We start from the raw sequence: 26788 nt of genomic DNA, 5'->3' as shown, positions 1-26788 counted from the left end.
AGTTGCATCAACTTTATATCACTTATTTTTGTCTTTTGTTTAAAATCGAAGTTACCTTAATTGTGTGTAACTGGCAATTAGTCCGCAAAGCAGTTTCTTTTTCCATCACAGTTGTTTTTAGATGTATTCTATCTGAATGCAGTTAGTTCAGGAAAAATGAAGCCATTCTCAATTAATACTTCTGTTCCTGGTAGAGAAGCTACAGGATTAAGCTTCCTGATTACAGATTTGCTCTCCCTGCTGTTTTTCGACTGGTAGATGTAAATGCTGTCAGTTTTGATAGATATGCCAAAAACGTTGCCTTTGGAGGCAGCTTTGAAGAAAAATAGAAGTGAACAATGAATGGATCAAGAGAAACAGAGAAGGGAGAAGCAAATGGAAATGAAGTAAGCCAAGCAATAGAGATAGAGGAATGTAAGAAACTAAATACAACCAATAAAAAATGCCCGCAAAAAGGGGAAATAAATGCTAAAACAAGAAAGTGAGGATAATATGGAAAAAAAGACATAGTTTGATTGGGCCACCTCATTCAGCTCCTTATCTGTGCCATTGATTTCCAATAGGAATGTCTATTTCTTTTTTGGAAATTAAGATTTTGAATGGAGAATGGTCTTTGTTATCTTTCTAATGAATCAACCAAAGGACTGTAAGTGAACAATGTGACTGTTTCCTCACAAGAACATGGAAGACGAGAGTTTTAGGAAAGGAAAGCACAGAAGATCCAAAGAGTGTGCTTAGCCTTCAAACTACTATTCTTCAGTCTGGTTATCTTTAATTTTGAAAAATAAGTAATTGTGTTTATGTATCTAAATGTTTGTGAACCAAGAGTCAAAGCTGAGGGGGAAATGAGCAGGCTATTTCCTCCCTGACACAAACTGTGTTATTCCTTTCCTCCTATACAGAGCTATCTGTGCATCTGTCTCCCAGGCTGGGAAGGGAATTTCTGTGAACATGGAGTCAATGAGTGTGCTTCTGAGCCTTGTGAAAACAATGGAACATGCACAGATCTCGTAAATGGCTATCGGTGAGTTCCAAAACCAAAAGTCATGGACATCCTAAATAGTGAACAAAATGCTCTGTGTTCGTGAGTGGTTGAATTTGGTGTGATGCTCTACAAGCAGAGCATAAAATTGTATTAAATCCGTAGTCCTCAGGGACATGCCCCTCCTCTCTCTCTTCATATTTAATATTGCAGATTCACTCTTCATTCTCCTTCATTTGTTTGTCCAGCCACCACTTAAATGTACCCATGTCTTCTACCTCATCCACTTCTTGATCTTATGCATGTAACATTCTAAATACTCTATGTAAATGTTCTTATGTTTCTAAAGCAAGTAGTCAATGTTCCTATTTATCCCTAAACCCTTTATGCCATAGAAAGAGGCCACTTAGTCCATCCTCCCCTCCAGATTATTCCCATCAGTCCAATTCTCCATATTCTCTCTCCTGTACCCATCAACTTCTCGCTATCCTCCTGCTACTCGTCTGTATTAGTCACCAACTAGTCTATCTCTTGCAGTATCCTAGGTCTAACACCAGCTTCAGATGCTTCACCAATATCCTTCCTGCCTGTGGGGTGGGGGTGGTAGAGACGGATACCTTAGGGACATATAAGACCATAATGCCATAAGATCATAAGATATAGGGGCAGAATTAGGCCATTTGGCCCATTGAGTCTGCTCCGCCATTTCATCATGGCTGATCCATTTTCCCTCTCAGCTCCAATCTCCTGTCTTCTTCTCCCATACCTCTTCATGCCCTCACCAATCAAGAATCTATCAACCTCTGCCTTAAATGTACATAAAGGCTTGGCCTCCACAGCTGCCTGTGGTAACAAGATTCATAGGCATATGGATGAAAGTAAAATGGAGGGCTATGTCAGAGAGAAGGGTTAGATTGATCTTGAAGTAGATTTAAATGTCTGTACAATATTGTAGGCCAAAAGGCTTGTACTGTGTTGTACTGTTCTATGCTTTATGTTCAGATTACTGGAGCAGATTTGTGATCCTTCTCAGGAATTAACAGGACTAAGTTATTATTCAAAACAGGCAAGGGGACTACCAGCCATTTCAATAGACATAAATCCTAAATTTGTACACATACTTCATATGTCGAAGACTAACTGAGTGAAGGCATTCAGTAATCTTTTCCTGGACCATACGTAGCATCCAGTAGTGGGCCAAGACTCTTTGGAATATCTCCACTTACTTCGGAAGAATTACCTAGGTGATCCTAATCTAGGACAGACTGGATGTGGCAGAGGAGAACACATTCTTAGCCTGTGGGTTAGTTCAATTTTAAATTCAAGTTTAATTGTCATTGAACCATATATGTGAATACAGACAAAAGAAACAATGTTCCTTTGGGGCCAAGGTGTATAAGACATAGTTTGATTGGGCCAAATAAGACAAACCCCCAATGCTGTTGTTGGTGCTCGCTTCTGCTGTTTGCATGATTTGTTTTGATTTTTTTTTCTCTTTCTCTGTGGGCATTGGAGACTTGTCTTATTTTTTTTTAATTGGGTTCTTTCGGTTTCCTTGTTTTGCACTGTCTGTTAAGCAAACATATCTCAAGGCTGTATAGTTTATATTCTTTGATAATAAATGCACTTTTGAATCTTTGAAAACACAGCACCGACATTCACACACAACTCTCAGCACATATAATTATGCTAGCAGAAAAACAGAGTTACAAGAATACTGTATATACAAAAACTAATAATATAGTCCAAGTCCCAGGGTGTCATGGCCTGTAGATTGATGGAGCGTGGATGTTGTTCTGGAGTCATATTTTGCAAGAACAGGCCCACAGCAGTTCCTCATATTGTGCAGTGCAGCTGCAGCTGAATGCAGTCCAGCTTGTTTTCCACTGAGGGCAGTACCAACGGGAGAGGTCTGCCCCCAAGTCATTTCGGAATCCAGTGTCACACAGTCAACTCCATCGCCTCCTTCTTCAGCAGCCACAACAAGCGATTCCAAGGCATGAAGGCCTGGTCCCGGACCCTGGCCACACAGATCCCCCGCTGATCGCCAATGAACTAATGAATCAGACTCAATATTCTACATTCCCAAGATCCAACAGGGTCTTGCAATCACAACAGAAACATCCAAGGAAATCAGTTGCACCATCCATTGGACTGCATATTGCTTCTGATGCCTTCTTCCCTGGGTGGCTGAAGCAGGCTGCAGCATGGTGAGCAACACGTCCAGTTCCCCCGCGATCAAGCGACTTGCTCCGAGGATGGGCATATAGTACTTGATGTTCTTGATAATCAGCAGTGTCTTGTGATGGTGAAAAGTATGTTAAGGATCAGCAATTACACCTTTAATTGGACCAAGAGAGGCTGCTGTAACCAAGCACACCACCATCTTAATGGAAAAGGCAGTAAATATTATATTTTACTTAAATTTTTATATACTTTCTCTACCCACAAACATTTAATTGTGTTTTTGTTTTCTAAATTATATTTATTTGAGTTAATTTATAGTGTGAGAGTGTTAAAAAAAAGGTAAATAAATCTCAGCCTTCATCAATTTCTAAGCCCTCATTAAAGCCTATTGGGTCCTTCCATGAGTACAGTGTCAACCTGAGGCCTACTCATGATCAAAGCCTCATTGATTGATTTGAAGTCCAGTAAGATCCATATTCTGCCCATTTGGAGATGTTGGTGAGATTGTAGCCAGGCAACTCAGCCCAAATTTAAATCTTTATCTGGCAGATTAATAGCAAAAATGTTTTAACTGAAATTTGCTTTGACATTTTTGTCAAGGCACCCTCTTTTATTGCAAATGATGCAAGTCTTCAGTAAATGACTGCAAGTTTGAGAATAAGAGAAAAAGGAGATTATGAATCTCCAAATAAATCAATTATTTTTAACTAAACGGAAACTGCTGGAAGGTTGGTTGAAATTGGAATTCATTTAGAGAAAAATCAAAGTTGCTGGATCACAAAATTCTTATTTTGCCAGAATCAATTTGAAAACTTGTGTTTCCTTTCATGAAAAAGAAGAATTGATTATGTATTATTGCTCTGGTACACATCTTGGTGTCACATAAAGAATAGCTCATAAACAAAGCAATAATCAGGCAAATGGCAACATAGATTTCAACACACATAGAGAAATCGCTCTCAATTTTCTCCTCCTATGTCCAGAAAATTCTTCCCTTCTGTTGGGACCTCGAAATTTACCACAAGATTCCCTTCTTTTTCGGGACACTACACTGTATAATTGTGGCAGGAGACTGTTGCCAAACAGTTTGTAACTAGTGACAGACGCACACTTGCGTGGCCATTGAACACTACACCATGCCTAGAGCAAGCAGGTTTTAAATAGCATCAGTTGTATGTGTTTGTCTTCAAAAAGCAGTGATTTTTATCACTGACAGTTTTTCAAGAAATAAGCAGTAAGACAATCCAAAACTGCTTTGTTCACTGCGGTTTCAAGCATTCAGGCCTGGAGATGCCAGAAACGGCTGGGGGTGAAAATGAAACAAATTCACTACTTTAACAAGTTAAGAACTATAAAGAATTTGAAGGTATCGACAATCACCTTGAATTTTACAATGAAAGTAAAGATTTGGGGAATGCAATCATTGACAGCATTGTACGAAGGCAATCAATTAACTGCACTAATTGTTGGTGATGATGTTGTTCATTTTCAGTCAAAAAATGCAACGCAGGTGAACTCCTCTGTTGATAAGTATTAGGAAATAATTCAGGTTTATAGTACTATAGCAGCAGTGCTAGCATTCTGATTGTTCTGTATTTCATTTAAATACATAATTTGTAATGGTTTGTCTTTTTTTGTACCTTTTATCTCTTTCCATGAAACTTCAGCTAACTGGGGCAGCCAATTAATTGGCCGAAATTTATTGGTCCTGATGTGTCCCAATTAACTGGAATCTACTCTGTATATAAATTTTTTAATTCACTTTCCAGGCCTCTTCAACTCTTGTTCTCAGTATTATTTCAAAGGTTTCAAAGGTACATTTAATATCAGAGCAATGTATACAATATACATCCTGAAATGCTTTTTCTTCACAACCATCCACAAAAACAGATGAGTGCTCCCAGAGAATGAATGACAGTTAAATGTTAGAACCCCAAAGTCCCCCTCAGCATCCCTCCCTCAGGTGCATAAGCGACAGCAAGCAACAACCCCTCTCCCCCCACCGGCAAAAACAAAGCATCGGCACCCGCCACTGAGCACTCAAGCGTGAGCAAAGCAACAGCAAAGACACAGACTTGCAGTTACCCCAAAGACTTTGCATTTCACCCGGTATTCGACATAACACGGGTTCTTTCTCTCCCTGATAAGGGAAAAGGAGATATCTCCGTTTCACTGTGAGCGGGGAGATATAACAAACAACTCATTGATTTACAATGGTAAAAGTTCATTACATCACTTTTTTCGAGCTCTGTGCCCAAATATCTTGGGTCTCTAGGTACATAGCCATAGATATTCCGGCTCCCCCGATGACACGTGGATCTCCTGCCTTGACACTGACCTTCAATCCGCCCATCTCCAGAGCCCTGAGATCCTAGGCCTCCAAAGTCGATCTGAGCTCTTAGGCCAATCTGAACAATGGCCAGTTATGAAACCCTAAGAGAGGGTCCCATTTCTACAAAGAACCACAGTCAGCATGTATCTCCAGGTCAGGATCTTCAACAGAACCCAGAAAGAGAAAAATAGAGAGATTAAAGATGGAAATATACAGTGGCAAGCAAAAGTTTGGGCACATCTGATCAAAATTTGTGTTACTGTGAATAGTTAAGTGAGTAGAAGATGAACTGATCTCCAAAAGTCATAAAGTTAAAGATGAAACATTCTTTTCAACATTTTAAGCAAGATTAATGTATTATTTTTGTTTTGTACAATTTTAGAGTGAGAAAAAGGAAAGAAGCACCATGCAAAAGTTCAGGCACTGCAAGAGATTTGAGCTCTCAGATAACTTTTACCAAGTTCTCAGACCTTAAGGAGCTTGTTAGGGCGATGGCTTGTTCACAATCATCATTAGGAAAGGCTAGGTGATACAAATTTCAAAGCTTTATAAATACCCTGACTCCTCAAACCTTGTCCCAACAATCAGCAGCCATGGGCTCCTCTAAGCCGCGCTTAGCATTCTGAAAATTAAAATAAATGATGCCCACAAAGCAGGAGAAAGCTAAAAGAAGATAGCAAAGCGTTTTCAGGTAGCTGTTTCCTCAGTTCATGATGTAATTAAGAAATGGCAGTTAACATGAATGGTGGAGGTCAAGTTGAGGTCTGGAAGACCAAGAAAACTTTCCGAGACAACTGCTCGTAGGATTGCTAGAAAGGCGAATTAAAACCCTCATTTGACTACAAAAGACCTTCAGGAAGATTTAGCAGACTCTCGAGTGGTGGTGCACTGTTCTACTGTGCAGCAACACCTGCACAAATATGACCTTCATGGAAGAGTCATCAGAAGAAAACCTTTCCTCATCCTCACCACAAAATTCAGTGTCAGAAGTTTGCAAAGGAACATCTAAACAAGTCTGATACATTTTGGAAACAAGTCCTGTGGACTGATGAAGTTAAAATAGAATTTTTTGACCACAATGAGCAAAGGTATGTTTGGAGAATAAAAGGGTGTCGAATTTCATGAAAAGAACACCTCTCCAACTGTTAAGCACGGGGGTGGATCGATCATGCTTTGGGCTTGTGTTGCAGCCAGTGGCATGGGGAACATTTCACTGGTAGAGGGAAGAATTAATTCAATTAAATACCAGCAAATTCTGGAAGCAAACATCACACAGTCTGTAAAAAAGCTGAGGATTAAAAGAGGATGGCTTCTCCAACAGGATAATGATCCTAAACACACCTCAAAATCCACAGTGGACTACCTCAAGAGGCGCAAGCTGAAGGTTTTGCCATGGCCCTCACAGTCCCTCGACCTAAACATCATCGAAAATCTGTGGATACACCTTAAACGAGCAGTGCATGCAAGATGGCCCAAGAATCTCACAGAACTAGAGCCTTATGCAAGGAAGAATGAGTGAAAATCCCCCAAACAAGAATTGAAAGACTCTTAGCTGGCTACAGAAAGCGTTTACAGGCTGTGATACTTGCCAAAGGGGGTGTTACTAAGTACTAACCATGCAAGATGCCCAAACTTTAGCTTCCGGCCCTTTTCCTTTTTTTGTTATTTTGAAACTGTAAAAGATGGAAATAAAAAAGTAATCTTGCTTAAAATATTAAAGAAATGTGCCATCCTTAACTTTATGCCTTTTGGAAATCAGGTCATCTTTTACTCGCTTAACTATTCACAGTAATAGCAATTTTGACCAGGGGTGCCCAAACTTTTGCATGCCACTGTAGCTGCTTCCAAGGAGTTGCCATTTAGCGCCATCATCATTTCGCTCTACCCCTCATTTTATATTTTGTTTATATAAATAAATTCAAAAGAAAAATTATGTATGTATATACTGAGATCATGATTTGCTGAGTCCTTTAAAGTGAGTCTGTAGTTTCTGGAATCAGTTCAGAGTTGAGGTGACTGAAGTTATCCACACTGGTTGTAAGCTACTACCTCCTGCCCAATGGTACAGCAGTAACAAGAAGAAAACATGACCTGGATGGTGGGCTTCTTTGATGAAGGATGCTGATTTCTTGTGGCTTGTAAATATGTTCAGTGTTGGGGAGGCCTTTGCCTGTAGAGTGCTGGGCTGTACCCACCACACTCTGTATACTTTTCCATTCCTGGGCAGTGCTGTTTCTATACGCTATATTCTATATGCTATGATGTAACCAGTTAGGATACTCCCCACTATAAATTTTTCACCTTTTAGATGAGATACTGAATCGATACAAACTTCTAAGAAAGTAAAGGTGCTGCTGTGCCTTCTTTGTAATAGCACTTACATGCTGGTCCCAGGACAAATCCATTGATATAATAGCACGTCGCTATTTGAAATTGCTGACGGTCCATCTAAATGTGTTGTGAAACTTCAAACATCTCACATTTTACCCTTGTTATTGGCATTGTTATGTTTTAGAACTTCAAAACATTAAACTAATTCAAAGGAAAACAAGAGAACCAAGAGATGCGAGTCTTGGTTTGTTCTTTAGGCAAGGTGTAGCATCATGATGTAAGCAATTCACTTATTTTTCCATATAACCTGTAATTAATTATTTAAACAAACAAAAAACGCTTAAGCTATTGACAAAATTCTCAAATATTACTGAAATATTAAATGCACAGCAGGCATAATCTCCCTCAACTCTAAAATCCCCTGTTCCCACTGAGGTTGCACACATACTTCCCTAAGCCTAACGTCTCTTAATCCCCCAACCACATTCACCTCAATATTTTAGATCATGATTTGCACTGACATGATCCAATACTACAAAATATACATCTGCACGTCACCTTTTTCTTCTCTCCCTTTGTTGGAGGTATGCCAAGACCACCACTTCAACCGTGTCCTTGCTCATATTTCCTAAAAGCCGTTGTGCGGCTGTGTCAGTGATTCAGTTTGTCGAAGTCCTTTGATACACCTTGGGAATATTTATTCTGTCAAATACATGCTCTCATTAAGCTGTCTGCAGACCATTGAAAACTCAACATTGACGTTCAAAAGGAAAGCAAAGTGCGCTCAGAAAAAAAAACAAAACATAATCAGGGCCATGGGGAAAGTGCAGGAGCAAGGGATGAACTTGATCCTCCTTTTGAAGGCCAGGTTACTCAGCCCAAAAGGAGTATCTGATTCATTCCATATGTCTACACTCATTGTTTTCTGAAGTGGACATGCAATTTGAACTTTGCATCAACATTTTAACTTCTTTTCATTAAAAATTTAGCTTGATTTACATGCTTTTGTGCTATTTTTTGCACAAGTTTTGTGGCCAGTTGGCCAGTTCTTTGATGATAACACTTATACAGTTCCTGAGAAATCTCTGTCCCCAGGATGTGGGTGTGTGTGGGAGTTTTGATGCCACTGCATAATTTTAATTTGCAAGATAAATTGATGAATCAATCTGCTCAATTTCCGTGTGGAAAGGATGCATTCACCTGACTTGTACAGTTCAGGTTAGGGTTAATAATGAACCATGCTAGTTGGTGCCGCAAAAAGATGCATTTCACAGTATGTTTTCAATTTTTCATAAGATCTTAAGACATAGTAGTAGAATCAGGCCATTCAGCCCAACGTTTCAATGTACATGTGACAAATAAAGCTAATCATTTAAATAAAGCAGGGTTTTCAGATGATATCCATCACTGTGTTTTTTTTTCGTACCCAGAACCACTTTCTAAATTCACTCATTTAAGTGTACCTAATAAAATGGCTACTGAGTATATGTTCATGGTCTTCTACTGCTGTAGCCCATTCTCTTCAAGGTTCGACATACTATGCATTCACGGATACTGTTCTGCAAAGCACTGTTATAACACGTGGTTATTTGAGTTACTGTCACCTTCCTGTCAGCTTGAACCAGTCTGGCCATTCTCCTCTGGCCTCTCTAATTAACAGAGCATTTTTGCTCACAGAACTGCTCCTCATTGAATTCTTCTTTTTTTCTTTTTCACACCATTCTCTGTAAGCTCCAGAGCAGGGGTTTCCAACCTAGGGTCTGCGAACCACTGGGTTAATGGTTGGGGTCCACGTCATTAAAACAAACATTGGAAACCCTACTCTGGAGACTGTTGTGCAGGAAAATCCCAGCAGATCAGCAGTTTCTGACATACTCAAACCACCCCATCTGGAACCAACAAACATGACATGTGCATAGTTATTTTGATCACATATTTTCCCCAACTGAACCTCAACCATGCCTGCGTGCTTTCAAGCATTGCGTTTCTGCCAAATGATTGGTTGATATTTGCACTAAAAGCAGGTGTACCTAATAGAGAGGCTACTGAGTGTACAATGTTACTCAATGGTGTGTCAGCAAAGCTCTCTCAGTGGCTTGTCTAGTAAAGCTGCTGCCTCACTGCACCAGTGATGAGGTTTAATCCTTATTTTGGGTGCTGACTGTCTGAAATTTGTGCATTCTCCTGGTGACTGTGTGAGTTCCATCTGCATTCTCCAGATTCCTCTTACATCTCTAACGCAAAGCAGTTTGTGGGTTAATTGGCACAAAAGCCCATAGTTTCTATAAATTGGCAAATGGCACGCTTGCCTCTGTAGGTTTGTTATAGAATACAAGGGAAAGCATGGAACCATAGTAATTAGCACAATGCTTTACCCTACCAGTGATCTGGGTTTAATTCCTGCCGCTGCCTGTAAGGAATTTATACGTTCTACCCATGACCACGTGGGTTTCCTCCAGGTGCTCCAGTTTCCTTCCACAGTCCAAAGAAATACTGGCTGGTAGGGTTAATTAGTCATTGTAAATTGCCCGGTGATTAGGCTAGAATGAAATCGGGGGATTGCTGGGTGGCATGGCTCGAAATGCCAGAAGGGCCTATTCCACTCTGTATCTCACTAAATAAGGGCTGGGGCATCATGTTCCAACTTTACAAAACACTTGTATTATTGCGTGTCACAACATAGCAAAGGATGTGATTGTGCTGGGGAAAGCGCAGAGGAGATTCACCACAATGTTGTTGGTATAACAGGACTTCATTTTTGAAGAGAAATTGGATAGGCTAGGTTTGTTGTCCCTCAAGCAAAGGAGACCCATGAGTGACCTGATAGGATTATGAAAACATAGATAATCAGAATCAGAAGGAGATAGATACTAACAACATTTAGGAGGTATTTAAACAGACATATGAACAGGCAAGGCAGAGAAGAATGTGGACCTAATGCAGACAAATGGAATTTGTGTAGATCAGCACAACAGTTGGCATTGATGTGGTGGGCTCCTGTGCTGTAAGATTGTATGTCTTAATTGTCCACTGTAAGTAGCCCCTAGTGTGAAGTTGAGAGGGAGAATCTGGAAGATTTCACGGGAATGGTAGAGGGGAGATGCAAATAATGTAAAAGTCTGCCTGACTTGGGCCAGAAAATGGCAGATGGAATTTAATGCAGACAAGTGTGAGGTGTTGCATTTAGGAAAGACAGATCAAGGTAGGACGTACACAGTAAATGGTAGGGCACTTAGGAGTACAGAGGAACAAAGAGATCTGGGAGTTCTGATACACAATTCCCTGAAAGTGGCGTCACAGGTAGACAGGGTTGTGAAGAAGGCTTTCGGCATCTTGGCATTCATATATCAAAGTATTGAGTATAGGAGTTGGGATGTTATGAGGAGGTTGTATAAGACATTGATGAGGCTAAATTTGGAGTATTGTGTACAGTTCTTGTCACCTAAACTATAGGAAGGGAATCAGTAAGATTGCAAGAGTGCAGAGAAGATTTACTAGGATGTTGCCGGGTCTTCAGGAGCTGAGTTACAGGGAAAGATGGAACAGGTTAGGACTACATTCCTTGGAGCATAGAAGAATGAGGGGAAATTTGATAAAGGTTTTCAAAATTATGAGGAGTATAGACAGAGTAAATGTGAATAGGCTCTTTCCACTTAGATTAGGAGAGATAAATACGAGAGGACATGGCTTTAGGGTGAAAGAGGAAAGGTTTAGGGGAAACATTAGGGGGAACTTCTTCATTCAGAGAGTGGTGGGAGTGTGGAACGAGCTGCCATCTGATGTGGTAAATGTGGGCTCATTCTTAAGTTTTAGGTATAAATTGGATAGGTACATGGATGAGAGAGGTCTGGAGGGTTATGGACTGGATGCAGGTCAATTGGACTAGCGGAGTAAAGTTTCAGCACAGACTAGAAGGGCCGAATGGCCTTTTCTGTGCTGTACTGTTCTATGGTTCTATGACAGTTTATATGGATTCAATGTGCCAAAGGGACTGCTTCAGTGCTGATTCTATGACTTCTAGGATTTTCATCAAATATTGCTGTATTTGACTCAGGGGTTCATAGCTTCTCTTCTTTCTAAATGTGCTTTGTCCACACATTACCCAACTTTAGCCAACCTTCAGTTGCCACCACTTAGGCTTATTGCAGCCACTTCTTTATAAAGGGACTAACAATAGCCAGTTGCCAACTCTGTGGGAATCAGACAAGGATGGTGTTTTTACTGCTTGGTTCAAACAGACTCAGCCCTTCACCCTTCTGCTAGATATAATTGCAATGGCTACTTTGAATTAACATTGCTGAATAAAACAGAACTTGCAATTATGAAACACCTTTACTAACCTCAGGATGTTCCAGAGCACTTCACAGTCAGTGAAGTGCTTTTAAGATTTAAATAAGTACAACCCTAATCACAACCTCAGAATAGCAATGAACTTCACACTACAATGGACTTTTTTAGTACTAGTTATATACTTACTTGTGTAGTTCATGTTGTGTATCAGATGCTCTGTCCCTGGAATTCTGCTGCAAGTTTTTCATTGTACCTGAGCATACATACAATATACTTCAGCATATGGTAATAATCTCAGCTTTGACTTTGAAATGTATTCAGTATTATAAAGATAAGCTTTATGTATTACATATAAATTGAAACATCTAAACGTACAGCACAATGCGACATTTGCCTCAAATGAAATCAGCGAGATTGAATTACAAACTGAGCTGATGTGGCTAACATTGTACTTCTGTTTGCCCAAATCTGCCCAATGCTGGCCTACATGGGAAGAGAATGAGTACCTGCTGCAGCATGGCTAATTCAGTGAAAAGCAAAAGACTGCAGGGAGAAAGAGACAATGCACTTTTGTGCTTCTTTCTGACTGTCCATTGAGGAAAGTATGTCACTAGATGCTGATCATTGTCTTCCCATGCAGCTGGATAGAGACAGACTTAAGGAAAGGCAGACCACGGTTGGAGAAAATGTTCACAGACACCAGGAAGGCCATCATCCTCAAAACATCTTTGTCATTATTCTCTTTGGACCTATCTGTTTTTAGAATATTTGAGTACATTTTTAAATATCAGAATTGAAAAGTTGCAATGTAATAATAAATCTACTGTAGCTTTGTTTGGCCATACTGGCATCACCATTTAAAATCCCGTTCTGCATATTATACTATAACACAGATACAGACACAGTGCCAAAGACTTACCAGAATAATTCCAAAGCTGAATTTCATACCTAATGTTGAATAAAAGAAATGTTTATCTTAATGTATTGATTTATTTTGGCATGCTTCAGTGTTGGCAAGCTAAACACTTTTGCAGGAAAGAGACTACGAACATTTTCTCATTAATCAACAACAAGCTCATAAGTCATTAAGTCATGCAAGACCGGGGTGGCAGGTGGATGTAGGTGCTTCCTATTGCTAAATGCTTAATGCAGAATGTTAGCTCGATTGTAGCTGTCCAAGTTAGCAATGAATCAGCAATGCATGCTTACTGTGTCACAATCTGTCTTCTCGGCTTACTACATGCAACCATCCAAATCCAAGTTAATGGATGGCTTTTGAGTTGCATTAAAAACAGCACCTTGCAAACTGTGCACAAAATAGAAAGCAGCAGTGACATATTCTCTGTATTTATGTTGGCCAGTTTTCTGAGGATAGAGACGTACAAACAGACAGAAGAGTGTTTCACTGTTCTGAACGATGATGATGATGACTTAACATAGAGTAATAAAAGTGAGGTTAGAAAGAAACATAATTTTGCTTCCTGATGATGATGACTTGGTAGGACGTATCACACATTGAGAGTCATGCCCCTCGTTTTTCTCTTCAGCTATATTAACAAGTAGAGGCAGAAAACTGATCAGAGTTGCACCGGTAATAGAATTGTCTGCCACAGACGATTGCAAGAGGCTGTGATATAGTCATCCATTGCCATAATGAGACCGATGACAGCCTTTCGGTGCTGTAAGATTTATTATGATATCACGGTTATTCAATTCTGATATGCATAAATGTACTCAAATCATAAACAGTTATGTCCATAGAAAACAACAATAAACACAGGATAATCTGCAGGTGCTAGAAATCCAGAGGAACTCAGCAATTCAGGTAACATCTCCGGAAAGGAATAATAATCAACGTTTTGTGCCAAGACTCCTCATCAGGATCCCATATAAACAACAATGACGTTTTGAGGATTATGACCTTTCTAGTGTTCAAGAGCACTTTCTCTAACCGTGTTCTGCATTCTCTAAAGTCTGACTCTATCTATCTGCATGGAGAGACTTTGATCAGCATGCAATGATACACATTGAAGCAGAATGGATTTGCTTTGAGATAGAATCCATTTGTCCTTTACAAAGGGAAGAAGAGAATTGCCTAGTATTCTGGATATGGGCAGTAGAGTAGAACTATATTAGGTTTATACAAAGAAAGGCACCGTAGCTAACTATAAAATACACAGATTCGCAAAGCTAAGTGATTAATAACTGGAGTAGAGAAGATTCCTGGAGATTCCAATGCCATTGAAAAGCTGCAGCTGGGTGTGAAATTTGGCATTTTCATGGAGGGACTATTTCAAGTGGGAAATAGTCATAGAGTGATAAAGAGATGTTTTATCATCAAGTACTCGTTTTTACACTAATCCTACCCTAACCCATTTTATTCTTCTTACATTCTCATCTACCTTCCCCCTACCCCCCCATTGATACCACTCATCTTCATACTAGGATTAATTTGCAATAATCAACCAACATATTTTTGTAATATGAGAGGAAATTGGAGTACCTGTTGAACCCATAGGTTACCTCCAGTTACCTTCCGCATTCCAAAGACATAGGGGTTTGTAGTTTAATTGGTCACGTGAGTGTAATAGGGTGGGGTGGGCTCACTGGGCTGGAAGAGCTTGTTTCTGTGTCGTACCGCTAAATAAAATTAAACCCTTATGGTCACTGGGAAACCATGCAGTCTCCACACAGATAGCACCAGAGGTCAGGATTGCACCTGGGTCACTGGTTCTGTGAGACAACAGCTGAACCAGATAGCACAAAAAATGCAAGTGCAATTGGAAAACCATCAATTACCAATTAGCAAGCAACTAATGGGAAATGTGGGAAATTATTTTTAATCATAAAGTTGCTGTGGTCAGGGATGCTTTGAGCAGTAAAGAAAGATTCAATTTTAGCTTCCAGAAGGGAACTGAATAAATTTTCAAATGAAAAATTGTAAGTCTGCAGGGAAATACCAAGACAACAAAGCTTATTGGAGGGTCCCTTAATAAGCAATTCCTTCCACCAAGTTCATACCCAATGGGAGAAAATTATAATCTGTCCATCTCAAATTAGTTAGAGTGATGCAGCATGTTTAAATTCGCTCACCTCAACCCGGAACTAACTCTACAACCCATGGACTCACTTTCAAGGACTCTACAACTCATGTTCTCAGTATTATTCATTGACATTTTTATTAGTTATTTGTCACAATTTGCCTTCATTCACACACTAGATGTTTGTCAGTTGTCGTTATGTATAGTTTTTATGTCTGTACTTTCCTGTAAATGCCTGCAAGTAAATGCAAGGCAAGGTTCGTATGGTGACATGAAGTATACGTAGCTAAATAATACATTTACTCTCAACTTTGAACACAGAGTTGAGATAGCATGATGAACTGCAATACAGCTATTCATTATCCATTGATCTATTAAGCTATTAACTTCTTGTTTAATATTTTTGTAGCTGCATGTGTAGTCCAGGATGGCAAGGATCACATTGCGCAGAGGATGTGAATGAATGTGATCGCAATCCCTGCCAGAACGATGCCACCTGCCTTGAGCCTGCTGTCCCTGGAATGTTTGAATGCGTTTGCCCTCCATTCTTCACTGGTGAATTGTGTGAACTCTGGTTTGATCCTTGTGCCTCCCACAACAACCCATGCAGTGAATTTTCCACCTGCATTACACAAAGCAATGGGACAGCTCTCTGCATCTGCCAGCCAGGTAAGAGATACTGGAATTGTTTTATTATTGTCACATGTACTGAGATACAGTGAAAAGCTTTATATAGTGCGCCATCCAGACAAATCATTCCATAGATACAATAAGCAATTTAGTATAAAAGAAAACAATGTAGAAAATAGTATTTCAGTTCCAGATAAAGTAAACAAACAAAATATCACGTTCAGATAGCACAGAGGATCGAAACAGGACTTTCACCTTTAAGTTTGTTCTGAGCATCAAGAGCTCATTTACAATAATCCTTTTCTATTTTTTCCCAACTTTAACATTAATTCCTCACAGATTTCAGCACTCATCCACTGTGGACAATATGAAAATAGTTGGAGTGGCAGATAGTTTTGAGGAAGTAGGGAGGCTACAGAAGGACCTGGATTAGGAAAATGGGCAAAGAAGTGGCAGAAGGAATACGATGTTTTGGAAATGTAGGCTCATCCTCTTTGGTAGAAGAAATAAAAGGTTGACTATTTTCTAAATAGAGAAAAACAAAAAAAAACTGAGGCACAAAGGGACTTGGAAGTCCTTGTGCAGGATTCCCTAAAGGTTAATTTTCCACATTGAGTTTGTAGCAAATGCGATATTAGCATTTATTTCAAGAGGACTAGAATATAAAAACAAGGATGTAATGTTGAGGCTTTATAAGGCACTGGTGAGACCTCACTTGGAGTATTGTGAGCAGTTTTGGCCTCCTTATCTCAGAAAGGATGTTCTGAGATTGAAGAGGGTTCAACAGAGGTTCACAAAAATGATTTTGGGAATGAAAGGCTTTCCATATGAAGAATGTTTGATGGTCGGGGCTTGTACTCACTAGAAATCAGAAGGATGAGGGGTGACTTCATTGAAACCTATCAAATGGTAAAAGGCCTTTATAGAGTGGATGTGGAGGGGATGATTCCTATGATGGGAGAGTCTAAGACTAGAAGACACAGCCTCAAAATAGAGGAGTGTTCTTTTAGAATGGAGATGAAGAGGAATTTCTTCAGTTAGAGAGTGGTGAATCTGTGGAATCCATTGCCATGGGCAGCTGTGGAGGTCATGTCTTTGGGTATATTTAAGGCAGAGACTGATAGTTTCTTAATTAGTCAGAGCACGAAGGGGATTGGGGCTGAGAGGGAAAGTGAAATGGCAGAGCAGACTTAATGGGCCAGAATAGCCTAATTCTGTTCCTATATGTTACGGTCTTATGTGCATCTTTATCTAGGGAAGGTGCATTTAGTTCACTGGAATATTCTTTTATTAATCCTTCTATTGCTTCCTTTACTATCTGATCTCTCCTCTTGTTTTCCTCTTCGACAACATCATCTGAGGAATTCTTTGTTTTTGTATTTCCATCGACATATTTCTTTTTTGGCTTTCCATTCATCCATCTGGGCTTTGGCCTTTGCATCTAGTTTTAGAAGCTCATGCAATAACCTTAATGAACGCAGAGTAGATTCTGATTCGTTATACTCACCAAAGTGAACGCTTGCAACTTTCCTGAAGCTCCTTGAACTTTCTTCCAGCTTTAAACCCAGCTACATTTCACAAGTAACCATCTAATTAACATATCTGAAGCTTTCTCGGATGTGTTACCTAGAAGAACTGTTGTAGTCAGACAACTGCATTCGTACACTTTCAAGATTCCTTGGAGCTTCGTGGTTCTTCCTTGGTCCTATATGCTTTCCGACCAGAGGCACGGAGTTGGACACCAACACCTATTTTCTCTCTTTTGGGCAATGATTCATGAGGTACAACATGGATGCAGTTACCTTACTTCATACAGTACCTTTCTCAATTTGCTGTCAGTTGACTCTATCGCTGGGGATGTGGTATGCAAGTGATGTAAAGATCTCCAGTAAAATTATAGTTGTCTCAGCCAATCATATCCCCATAATACTGTTTTTATTCTATACAAACCCAATGTGGCTTGTTGGTTGTTGTATTTCACTGCTACGAATGTCACTCCCACAGAAGTTATCTTTTCTCCAGTACAAGTTCTTGTTGGATATCTGTAGACTTCCACTCAGTGTCTTTGAAATGCTGTTCAAACATTTTGTGAGTGGCTGGAACAGTCAAGCCAGTGTCCAATTCCATTTTAAGTAATTTGTTGTTCACTTTTGGTGTCAGCCATATTGCTTGTCTATTGTTAGTTTTCACATTTAGATCTTAATGCTACTCAGTTCTGTATCACTTACATCACTATTAGATTTTTCATCAACAGCATGCAGACTAGTGCTCTTTTTGAAACTGCACCTTGACTTTTTATCATTATATTTACTCTGTGCAATCTATTATTTTTTGTCTGTCCAACATGTTCTCAGTATGTGTCATATTTTATGCCCACCTACCGCAAAACTACATTGCCATCCTCCCTAGGAGTCCTGGACTCATCATATAAAAGCACAACAGCTTCCTCAGGAGTCTCTGCAGGTTTGACATGTTATCAAAAACCTTGGCAAACTACTATAGATATGTAGTGGAAAGTGTGCTGACTAGCTGCATCACACCATGCTATGGGAACACCAATGCATTTGAGTGGAAAATCTTATTAAAAGGTAGTGGATTCGGCCTAGTACCTCATGGGCAAAAACCCTCTCAAACATTAAGCACAACTACATGAAATGTTGCCTTAGAAAGGCAGTGTCCATCATCAAAGATCCTCACCACTTAGGTCATGTTTCTTTCACACTGCTTCCATCAGGTAGAAGGTACAATTCCCTCCGGAATCATACCACCAGGTTCAAGAACAGTTACTACCTCTCAACCATCGGGCTCTTGAACAATAGGGTATAGCTACACACATTTAAGGACTGATTTAAAGCCTCTGTTATATTGTTAATTCACATTCATTATTTATTGCAGTTTATTTATATTTGCGATTACACAGTTTGTTTACAGTTACTGTTTTATAGATTAGGTAAGTATGCCCGCAGAAAAAGATTCTCAAGGTTGTATGTGATAACATGTATGTACTCTGATAACAAATTTACTTTGAACTTTGAATTTAATTTAGCAATATGATATAGAATCCAAACAACAAAATAAATTAGCCCAACCTGGGAAAAAAGAATTTAAATGTTTGCAGTCCACTGCTCGTAGTCGAGCCTTGGTATTTTAGAGTGATACTAAATAGCTGTAAACTTTTCATTAAAATGTCCAATTCATATCCTAGGCGGAGTACATCATGTATTGCATGAATATGATTTAATTTTCAAAGGATTTTTGAAATTGGCAACAACTATATTTTGTGCTCTTGGTAAGAAATGCATTATGTCTGTTTGTACTCTAATGAAGCACATTTATATATGAGTCAGTTTGGGCACTGTTTTCTTATTTTTTGTCATTTCTATTTAGGCTATTCATCTCATCAGTGATGCAATTATCATTGCTCAGATAATATCTTCAGGAAAAGAGTTTGCCAAGATAAGGCAACTATGCAGTTTTACCACAACTCATATTATTCTCCAGGCACTAAAGGCTCCGAGGTCATTGCATTTTGTAATGGGAATTTCCAGATGTCTCTCAGACTAAAATGATTACATCCACTATAAAACTATTTTCTACACTATTTTTGCAGAGCATCAGACCTATCAACAGTTAATCATCACAATTTCCCACTGTGCAATAGCTAAGTACATTTATGCAAAGAAGCACATTTTTGAGTTTCATACAATTTGATGTTCCCAGACCACCCACAATGAATTAATCTACTTGAAAGTGAAAAATATTTTCAGTCTGTAAAACATGTTAGTTCAACTTTACAGTTTTATTTTAAATGTAAAGCTTAAATTTATTTCAGAGGCAATTGAAAAGATAAAATGGAATTCTTCATTAGTCTGAAATAAAATCAGTCATGTTTTAAAGGGCATTAATTGAGAGTGGGGGAAAGAAATTGTTGAACTTAGTTGTTTTTGTTACCTTCATTTATTTTCCATCGTGTCTGAGCAAGGATATCAGGGAGTAATTAATAGTTGAGACATGTGATGGCATAGACTATTGTGCGCAGATCTTGAAGTCACCTATTAATGAAGCTGAACGTACCAGACTCCTGCTTAAGCTGAAGACAATAATTTTCTTTTTATCCCTTGAATCTGATATAACTGTTGCAGGCTGCTAGACAGAAAATAGCCATTCAGAACATTTGTGCCAACTGTTCAGGAAAGCATTTCAAAACTGTTTGCAATACACCCCCTCACGCAATTTATTTTTCAAATTGTTAGAGAGCCTTCACTGTCAGATTTCACAGGAACTCCTCCACTGATTGTGAAAGTTGCACAGAGATGTATCGGTTTGTGACTATTCACTCCTTTTTAGCTGGATTAGACACTGGTGATGGGGATATTCTGGGGTTTTTTTAGGGGAAAGAGTAATTTTTGTGTCAAACCCAACTGAAGTTACAAGCCACTAATTTCAGTCTATTCCACCCCTGCCAATTTCAGTCTGCTAGGAGCAGTAAGACAGCGTAGCGGTTAGCTCAGCGCTATTACCACTCGAGGCATCGGAGTTCGGAGATCAATTCCAATGTCTTCTCTAAGCGGTCTGTATGTCCTCCCTGTAGAATGGTGGGTTTTCCAGTTTCCTTCCATGGTCCAAAGATGTGCCATTTAGTAGGTTAGTTGGTCTTTGTAAGTTGTTCCATGATTAGGTTAGGGTTGAATCAGGGTTGGCTGTGTGGCACCGCTGGAAGGGCCAGAAGGGCCAATTTCGTGCTGTATTTTAATAAATAAATAAAACAAATCTTCTTTATCATTAATACATTATACAGACACCCAGTCTGGCCTGTCTTTCAGATTCTTCAGCCCATGATTCTTGTGGTTGCAAAGCTGAAAATCAAAGTTCAATGTAAATTTATTACCAAAGTACGTATCTGTCACCATATACAACCTTGAGATTCATTTTATTGCAGACATTCACAGGAGAACAGAGAAATCAGTGATAAACTACACACAAAGACTGACAAACAACCAATGCGCAATAGAAGACAAACTTTGCAAGAAAAATGAATGAATAAGTACTGAGAATATGCATTGTAGAGACCTTGAAAGTGAATCTGTAGCTCATGGAAGCAGTTCAGAGTTCATGTGAGTGAAGTTATTCCATTCAAAGAATCCACTTTCCTTTTCAGACTATGCAAGAGAGGCAATGCACCTGGAGCCATAATGCAGATGGACTCTCCTCATTACAGCGATCCATGCAGTTTGTAGAAAATATTGTTGACCACTGACCCAAAAATGTGGTAGAAATGTCACACTTTGCACAATTATCCTGCAATCAGAAGATTATACAACACTGAAACAGACTTTCATGCTACTGTGATGCCTAACTGCACTAATCCAATTGGCCTGCATTAGGTCCCTTGAATAGGATTTGGATATCCTATCCAAATATCCATCTAAATGCCTTTTGTGAGCACCTCTTTATTAAATAATTCTCTCAAAAGCCTAAAAATATACATAATTCAAGCCAATGTTCCTGTATTGTACTGAGACTGCTCTGTCTTCTCTCAGTGAATTCCGCATGTTAAATCAAGATCTAGTGGATGTAAGATTCTAAGAGCACTATTCAAGGAAGAGAAGATGAAGCTGTCCAGTGACCAGACCTCATATTTATTCCTCGTTCAACAGCACAAAAAACTTCCTGTTCAATGTCTGTGGAACCATCCACTACCAGATGTAGCCACAAAAATGTGTTGATTAAGATGCAGAAGCAACTTACTGATTGAAAAATCATTTAAGAAGTCATCAGTTGCCTTTCATAACCTCAAGAAGAAACAAGGTGAAATGCATTGAATTCAAATATACAATGCATAAATGTAAATTGTAAGGTGTAAGATCCCATTGTAAATCTTGTGCAAAGCAGGTCAATAGCAACAACAGAGTCACAAAGCAATGCCACCCATCAAGGCCTTGTGCTCTTCTTGCTACTACCATTGGGCAGGAAGTACAGAAGTCCAACACACCACCAGACTCAGGAACAGTTGGTACCCTGCAGCCATCAGGCTCCTAAAGCAGTGTGGATAGATTCACTGACCACAACTCTGAACTGATTCCACAACCTACGGGCTCACTTTCAAGAACTCTTTAAAACTCATATTCTCAGTATTAATTTTTTATTTGTATTGTTTGTCTTTTTATATATTGGTTGTTTGGCAGTCTTTATTTGTAGTTTTGTTGAAAATTCTATTGTGTTTGCCAACAAGAAACTGAATCTCATAGCAGCATATGGTAACATATATGTACGCACTTTGATAATCATTTTTACTTTGACAATATCAACTGTTTTCTTGAAGTGGGAGCAGGTATCTTGGAGAATCCTTTGGATTTCAGTGAGCAGTCATGTGTCTGGCTGAAGCAATGCAAGAATTAAAAAGAGCTCAGGGCCTTTTGGGACTTTTCAGCAAGCTGCAATCTTCATGATCTAGTAGGCTATCGGCAAAGTCAATAAAAGGAAGCAAGCTGTAAGCTAAGTGGCCATTGTTGGAGTGGACTATGTTAGAGTGGTCAGACTTGGGTGAGAACAGGCAGAGGCTCTAAGTAAGTTCTAGTAAGGTTTTTTTTTAACTTTTTCTATTAGGATATAGCTAGTGCAGTGAGAATGGATGACAGTTAGTGGTATGTTCTTCGTGTGAGATGTGGGAACTCTGGGAGACCTCCAGTCTCCCCGATAACTACAGCTGCATGAAGTGCATCAAGCTGCAGCTCTTTAGAGACCGTGTTGAGGAACTGGAGCTGCAGCTGGATTGTTGGGTGTTGTGTATGGCGGGGGTGGGGGGGGGCAAGTGACCTACAAAAGGGGAAGCCAGAGTAACCAGTTCTCTGACACTGAGTCGGGCTCTACGACTCAGAAAGGAAGAGAGGAGAAGTGGAGTATAGTAATGATAGGAAATTCCACAGTCAGAGGAAATGATGGGCCAGTTATTTCAACTTCAATAGTTGGGAAGACGTAGGAGTCCATTACTATGGATGAGGTTTTGAGGTAATTAGAGGAACTTAATAAAATTGTTCAAAGTCAGCATGCATTCCTTTCAGGGAAATCTTGCCTGACATAATTGTTGGAATTCTTTGAGGAAGTAACAAGCAGGATAGACAAAGGAGAGTCAGTGGATTTTGTTTATTTGGATTGTCGGAAGATTTTTGACAAGGTGCTGCACATGAGGTTGCTTAACAATTTAAAAGTCCATGGTGTTACAGGAAAAGTACTAGTGAGAAGAGAGATTGGCTGATTGGCAGGAGGCAAAGAGTGGGAATAAAGGGGGCCTTTTCTAGTTGGCTGGTGGTGTTCTGCATGGGTCGGTGATGGGACAGCTTCTTTTCACGTTACATGTCAATGATTTGGATGATGGAATTGAAGGCTTTATGGCCAAGTTTGCAGACAATATGAAGATGGGTGAGGGGGCTGGCAGTATTGAAGAGGCGGGGAGTCTTCAGAAAGACTTGCGGGACAATAGACAAAGAAATAACAGATAGTATATGCTGTAGGGAAGTGTATGGTTATGCACTTTGGTAGAAGGAATATAGTGCCTTGAAAATATGATAGAGATTCACATTGTTAAACATGTTAAGGGTATAAGTGACTTTGTACTTTCCTCTGACCAAATGCTTCCTTTGTTGCACTGAGAATTTTAAGTATTACAATGCCTTGAAAAAGTATTCAGCCCCCACAACCATTTTCAGCGAGCACTGTGGGGCTCATGTTTTTTGACTTCTCCAGTGCATTCAACACCATCCGCCCTGCTCTGCTGGGGGAGAAGCTGACAGCGATGCAGGTGGATGCTTCCCTGGTATCACGGATTCTTGATTACCTGACTGGCAGACCACAGTACGTGTGCTTGCAACACTGTGTGTCCAACAGAGTGATCAGCAGCACTGGGGCTCCACAGGGGACTGTCTTGTCTCCCTTTCTCTTCACCATTTACATCTCGGACTTCAACTACTGCACAGAGTCTTGTCATCTTCAGAAGTTTTCGGATGACTCTGCCATAGTTGGATGCATCAGCAAGGGAGATGAGGCTGAGTACAGGGCTACAGTAGGAAACTTTGTCACATGGTGTGAGCAGAATTATCTGCAGCTTAATGTGAAAAAAACTAAGGAGCTGGTGGTAGACCTGAGGAGAGCTAAGGTACCGGTGACCCCTGTTTCCATCCAGGGGGTCAGTGTGGACATGGGGGAGGGTTACAAATACCTGGGGATATGAATTGACAATAAACTGGACTGGTTAAAGAGCACTGAGTCTGTCTACAAGAAGGGACAGAGCCGTCTCTATTTCCTGAGGAAACTGAGGTCCTTTAACATCTGCCAGACGATGCTGAGGATGTTCTACGAGTCTGTGGTGGCCAGTGCTATCATGTTTGCTGTTGTGTGCTGGGGCAGCAGGCTGAGGGTAGCAGACACCAACAGAGTCAACAAACTCATTCGTAAGGCCAGTGATGTTGTGGGGATGGAACTGGACTCTCTCACGGTGGTGTCTGAAAAGAGGATGCTGTCTAAGTTGCATGCCATCTTGGTCAATGTCTCCCATCCACTACATAATGTACTGGTTGGGCACAGGAGTACATTCAGCTAGAGACTCATTCCACCAAGATGCAGCACAGAGCGTCATAGGAAGTCATTCCTGCCTGTGGCCATCAAACTTCACAACTCCTCCCTTGGAGAGTCAGACATCCTGAGCCAATAGGCTGGTCCTGGACTTATTTTGTAATTTACTGGCATAATTTACATATTACTATTTAACTATTTATGGTTCTATTGCTATTTATTATTTATGGTGCAACTGTAACGAAAACCAATTTCCCCCAGGATCAATAAAGTATGACTATGACTAACTGTTTTCACATTTTACCGTCTCATTTTCCAGATTTAAAATATATCGAAGTAGGATTTTCAGCTAATATACAAAACATTGTGCATCATATCAAATCAAAAGAAAATATCCAAGACCTGCCCAAAATTTACTAAAACATAAAACCAAAATTTTGAGGCTGAAAAAGTATTTGCCCTATTTTTAATTACTGCACTAACTTTCCTCAGGTACAGTTACCTGATCAACTCACCTAATTTGTTGATGTAGAATGGTGGAGGATGAACTGTTTTCAATGAATTCAAAAGAATAAATACCTCTTCTCTCTGTAAGGTCCAACAGTATGGCAGATTTTCAATAAACCAAACCAAAATGAAGACAAACGAGCAATCAGGGCAAGTCAGGGAAATGATAATATAGAAGCACACATCTGGGGAAGGCTACAAGACCATCTCAAAGTCATTGAACATACCTCAGAGCTCGGCGCAGTCCCTCATGAAACCTCAGCCAAACTGCCCAGGTCAGGCCACTTCTCTAAACTTAGTTGCCGGACAAGAATAATATTTGAAAGCGAAGCTACTGTGATGCTAACAGTCACTCTGTTTGAGATGCAGAAATTCATAGCTCCATTATCTCTGAAGCTTTGTTCTATGGAAGAGTAGGAAGAAAGGAACCATGGCTAGAAAAAAAAAACACATCTTTCCCTGTAAAGATTTTGCAAAGCAGCACTTAGAAGATAATGTAAAAAATGTAGAAGAAGGTCCTATGGTCAGATGAGACCGAAGTGGAACTTGTTGGCTTCAGCAATAAGTAGTATGCAATACTACACATTATCCATGCATTCCTATGGAGAAGTGTAGCAGCATTGACATCATGCTATTGGGGTGCTTTTGCACAGTAGGGACTGAAAATTTGGTTAGGATTGATGGGAAGATGAATGCTGCTAAATACACAGAGATCCAGGATTAGAACCTCTGCCAGAAGGAAGTTCATCTTTCAGCAGGACAACAATCCAAAGCACACTGCCAGAGCAAACATGAAGTGGATTCAGCTGAAGAAAATTGATGTCCTTGAGCAGCCCAATCAAAGTCCTGAGCTTAACCTGATTAAACATTTCTGGCAAGACTTCATGATTGCTGTCCACCACCATTGCCCAACAAATCATGCACAGTGTGAGCAATTTTGTGAGGAGAGATGGGCAAAGCTTGTTCCATCATGTTATGCAAAGCTAATAGAGACATATCCAAAAAGATTACTGGCTGTAATAGCAGCGAGAAGGGATTCGACTAAGTACTGAGCAAAGGTGATGAATATTTTTGAACTGCTAATATTTCTGTTTTTGAATTTTTTTTCATTCTTTACAATTTTCCCTGTTTTTGGGCTCTACAGTGGGTGTAAAAAAGAGCAGTTGACTCACAAATAAAAATTCTCAGTTAAATTGATTAAAATCAGGACTTGCAATACCCATTTATGTGAACAAACGGTTGGGTGTTGAATATTTTACAAGGTACTGGAAAAGCGTAGACTAATTTCTAAACAGGGAGAAAATTCAAAAATGAAATGTGCAAAGGGACTTGGAATTCCTTGTGCAGGATTCCCTAAAGGTTAACTTGCAGGTTGTATTGGTGGTGAGGAAGGCAATGCAATGTTGACATTCATTTTGGGAGGACTAGAATATAAAAGCAAGGATATAATACTAAGACTTTATAAGTCATTGGTCAGACTATGTTTGGAGTATTGTGATTAGCTGTAAGGCCCTTATCTAAGTAATGATGTGCTAGAATTAGAGAATGTCCTGAGGAGGTTGATGAGAATGTTTCCAGGAACGAATGGGTTAATGTTGGATGAGTGTTTAGCTCTGTTCCTGTAAGCGCTGTCATTTAGAAGAATGAGGGCGGATCTCATTGAAAGGCCTAGATGGAGTGGAATTGGAGAGGATATTCCTGTAGAATGGTAGTCTAGGGCCAGAGGGCAAGTTTTCAGAATAGAGTGAGGACCATTTAGAACAGAGATGAAGAGAAATTTCTTCAGCCACGGGGTAGAGAATCTATGAATTTCATTGCCACAGATGGCTATGAAGGCCAAGTCACTGGTTATATTTAAAGTGGAGATTGATAGGTTCTTGATTAGTCAGGATTATGCAGAGAAGGCAGGTGAATGGGGTT

General features: G+C 39.7%; 1 protein-coding gene across 1 annotated transcript in view; it reads left to right on the top strand.

Annotated features, from left to right (window-relative positions):
* The first annotated feature begins 951 nt into the window (after window positions 1–951).
* LOC134357340 (protein eyes shut homolog) overlaps window positions 952–26788 on the top strand; it is a 641949-nt gene continuing 616112 nt past the window's right edge. Inside the window, exons 1-2 of the mRNA XM_063068783.1 lie at window positions 952–1024; window positions 15573–15832. Of these exons, the coding sequence (XP_062924853.1) occupies window positions 15577–15832 (256 nt within the window). The 5' untranslated portion in view covers window positions 952–1024; window positions 15573–15576. The remainder of the gene's footprint in view (window positions 1025–15572; window positions 15833–26788) is intronic.

Source organism: Mobula hypostoma, chromosome 2 (assembly GCF_963921235.1).
Source record: "Mobula hypostoma chromosome 2, sMobHyp1.1, whole genome shotgun sequence".
Classification (NCBI taxonomy): Eukaryota; Metazoa; Chordata; class Chondrichthyes; order Myliobatiformes; family Myliobatidae; genus Mobula; species Mobula hypostoma.
The sequence above is the reverse complement of the archived record's forward strand: the minus strand, read 5'-3'. Positions and strand labels throughout refer to the sequence as shown.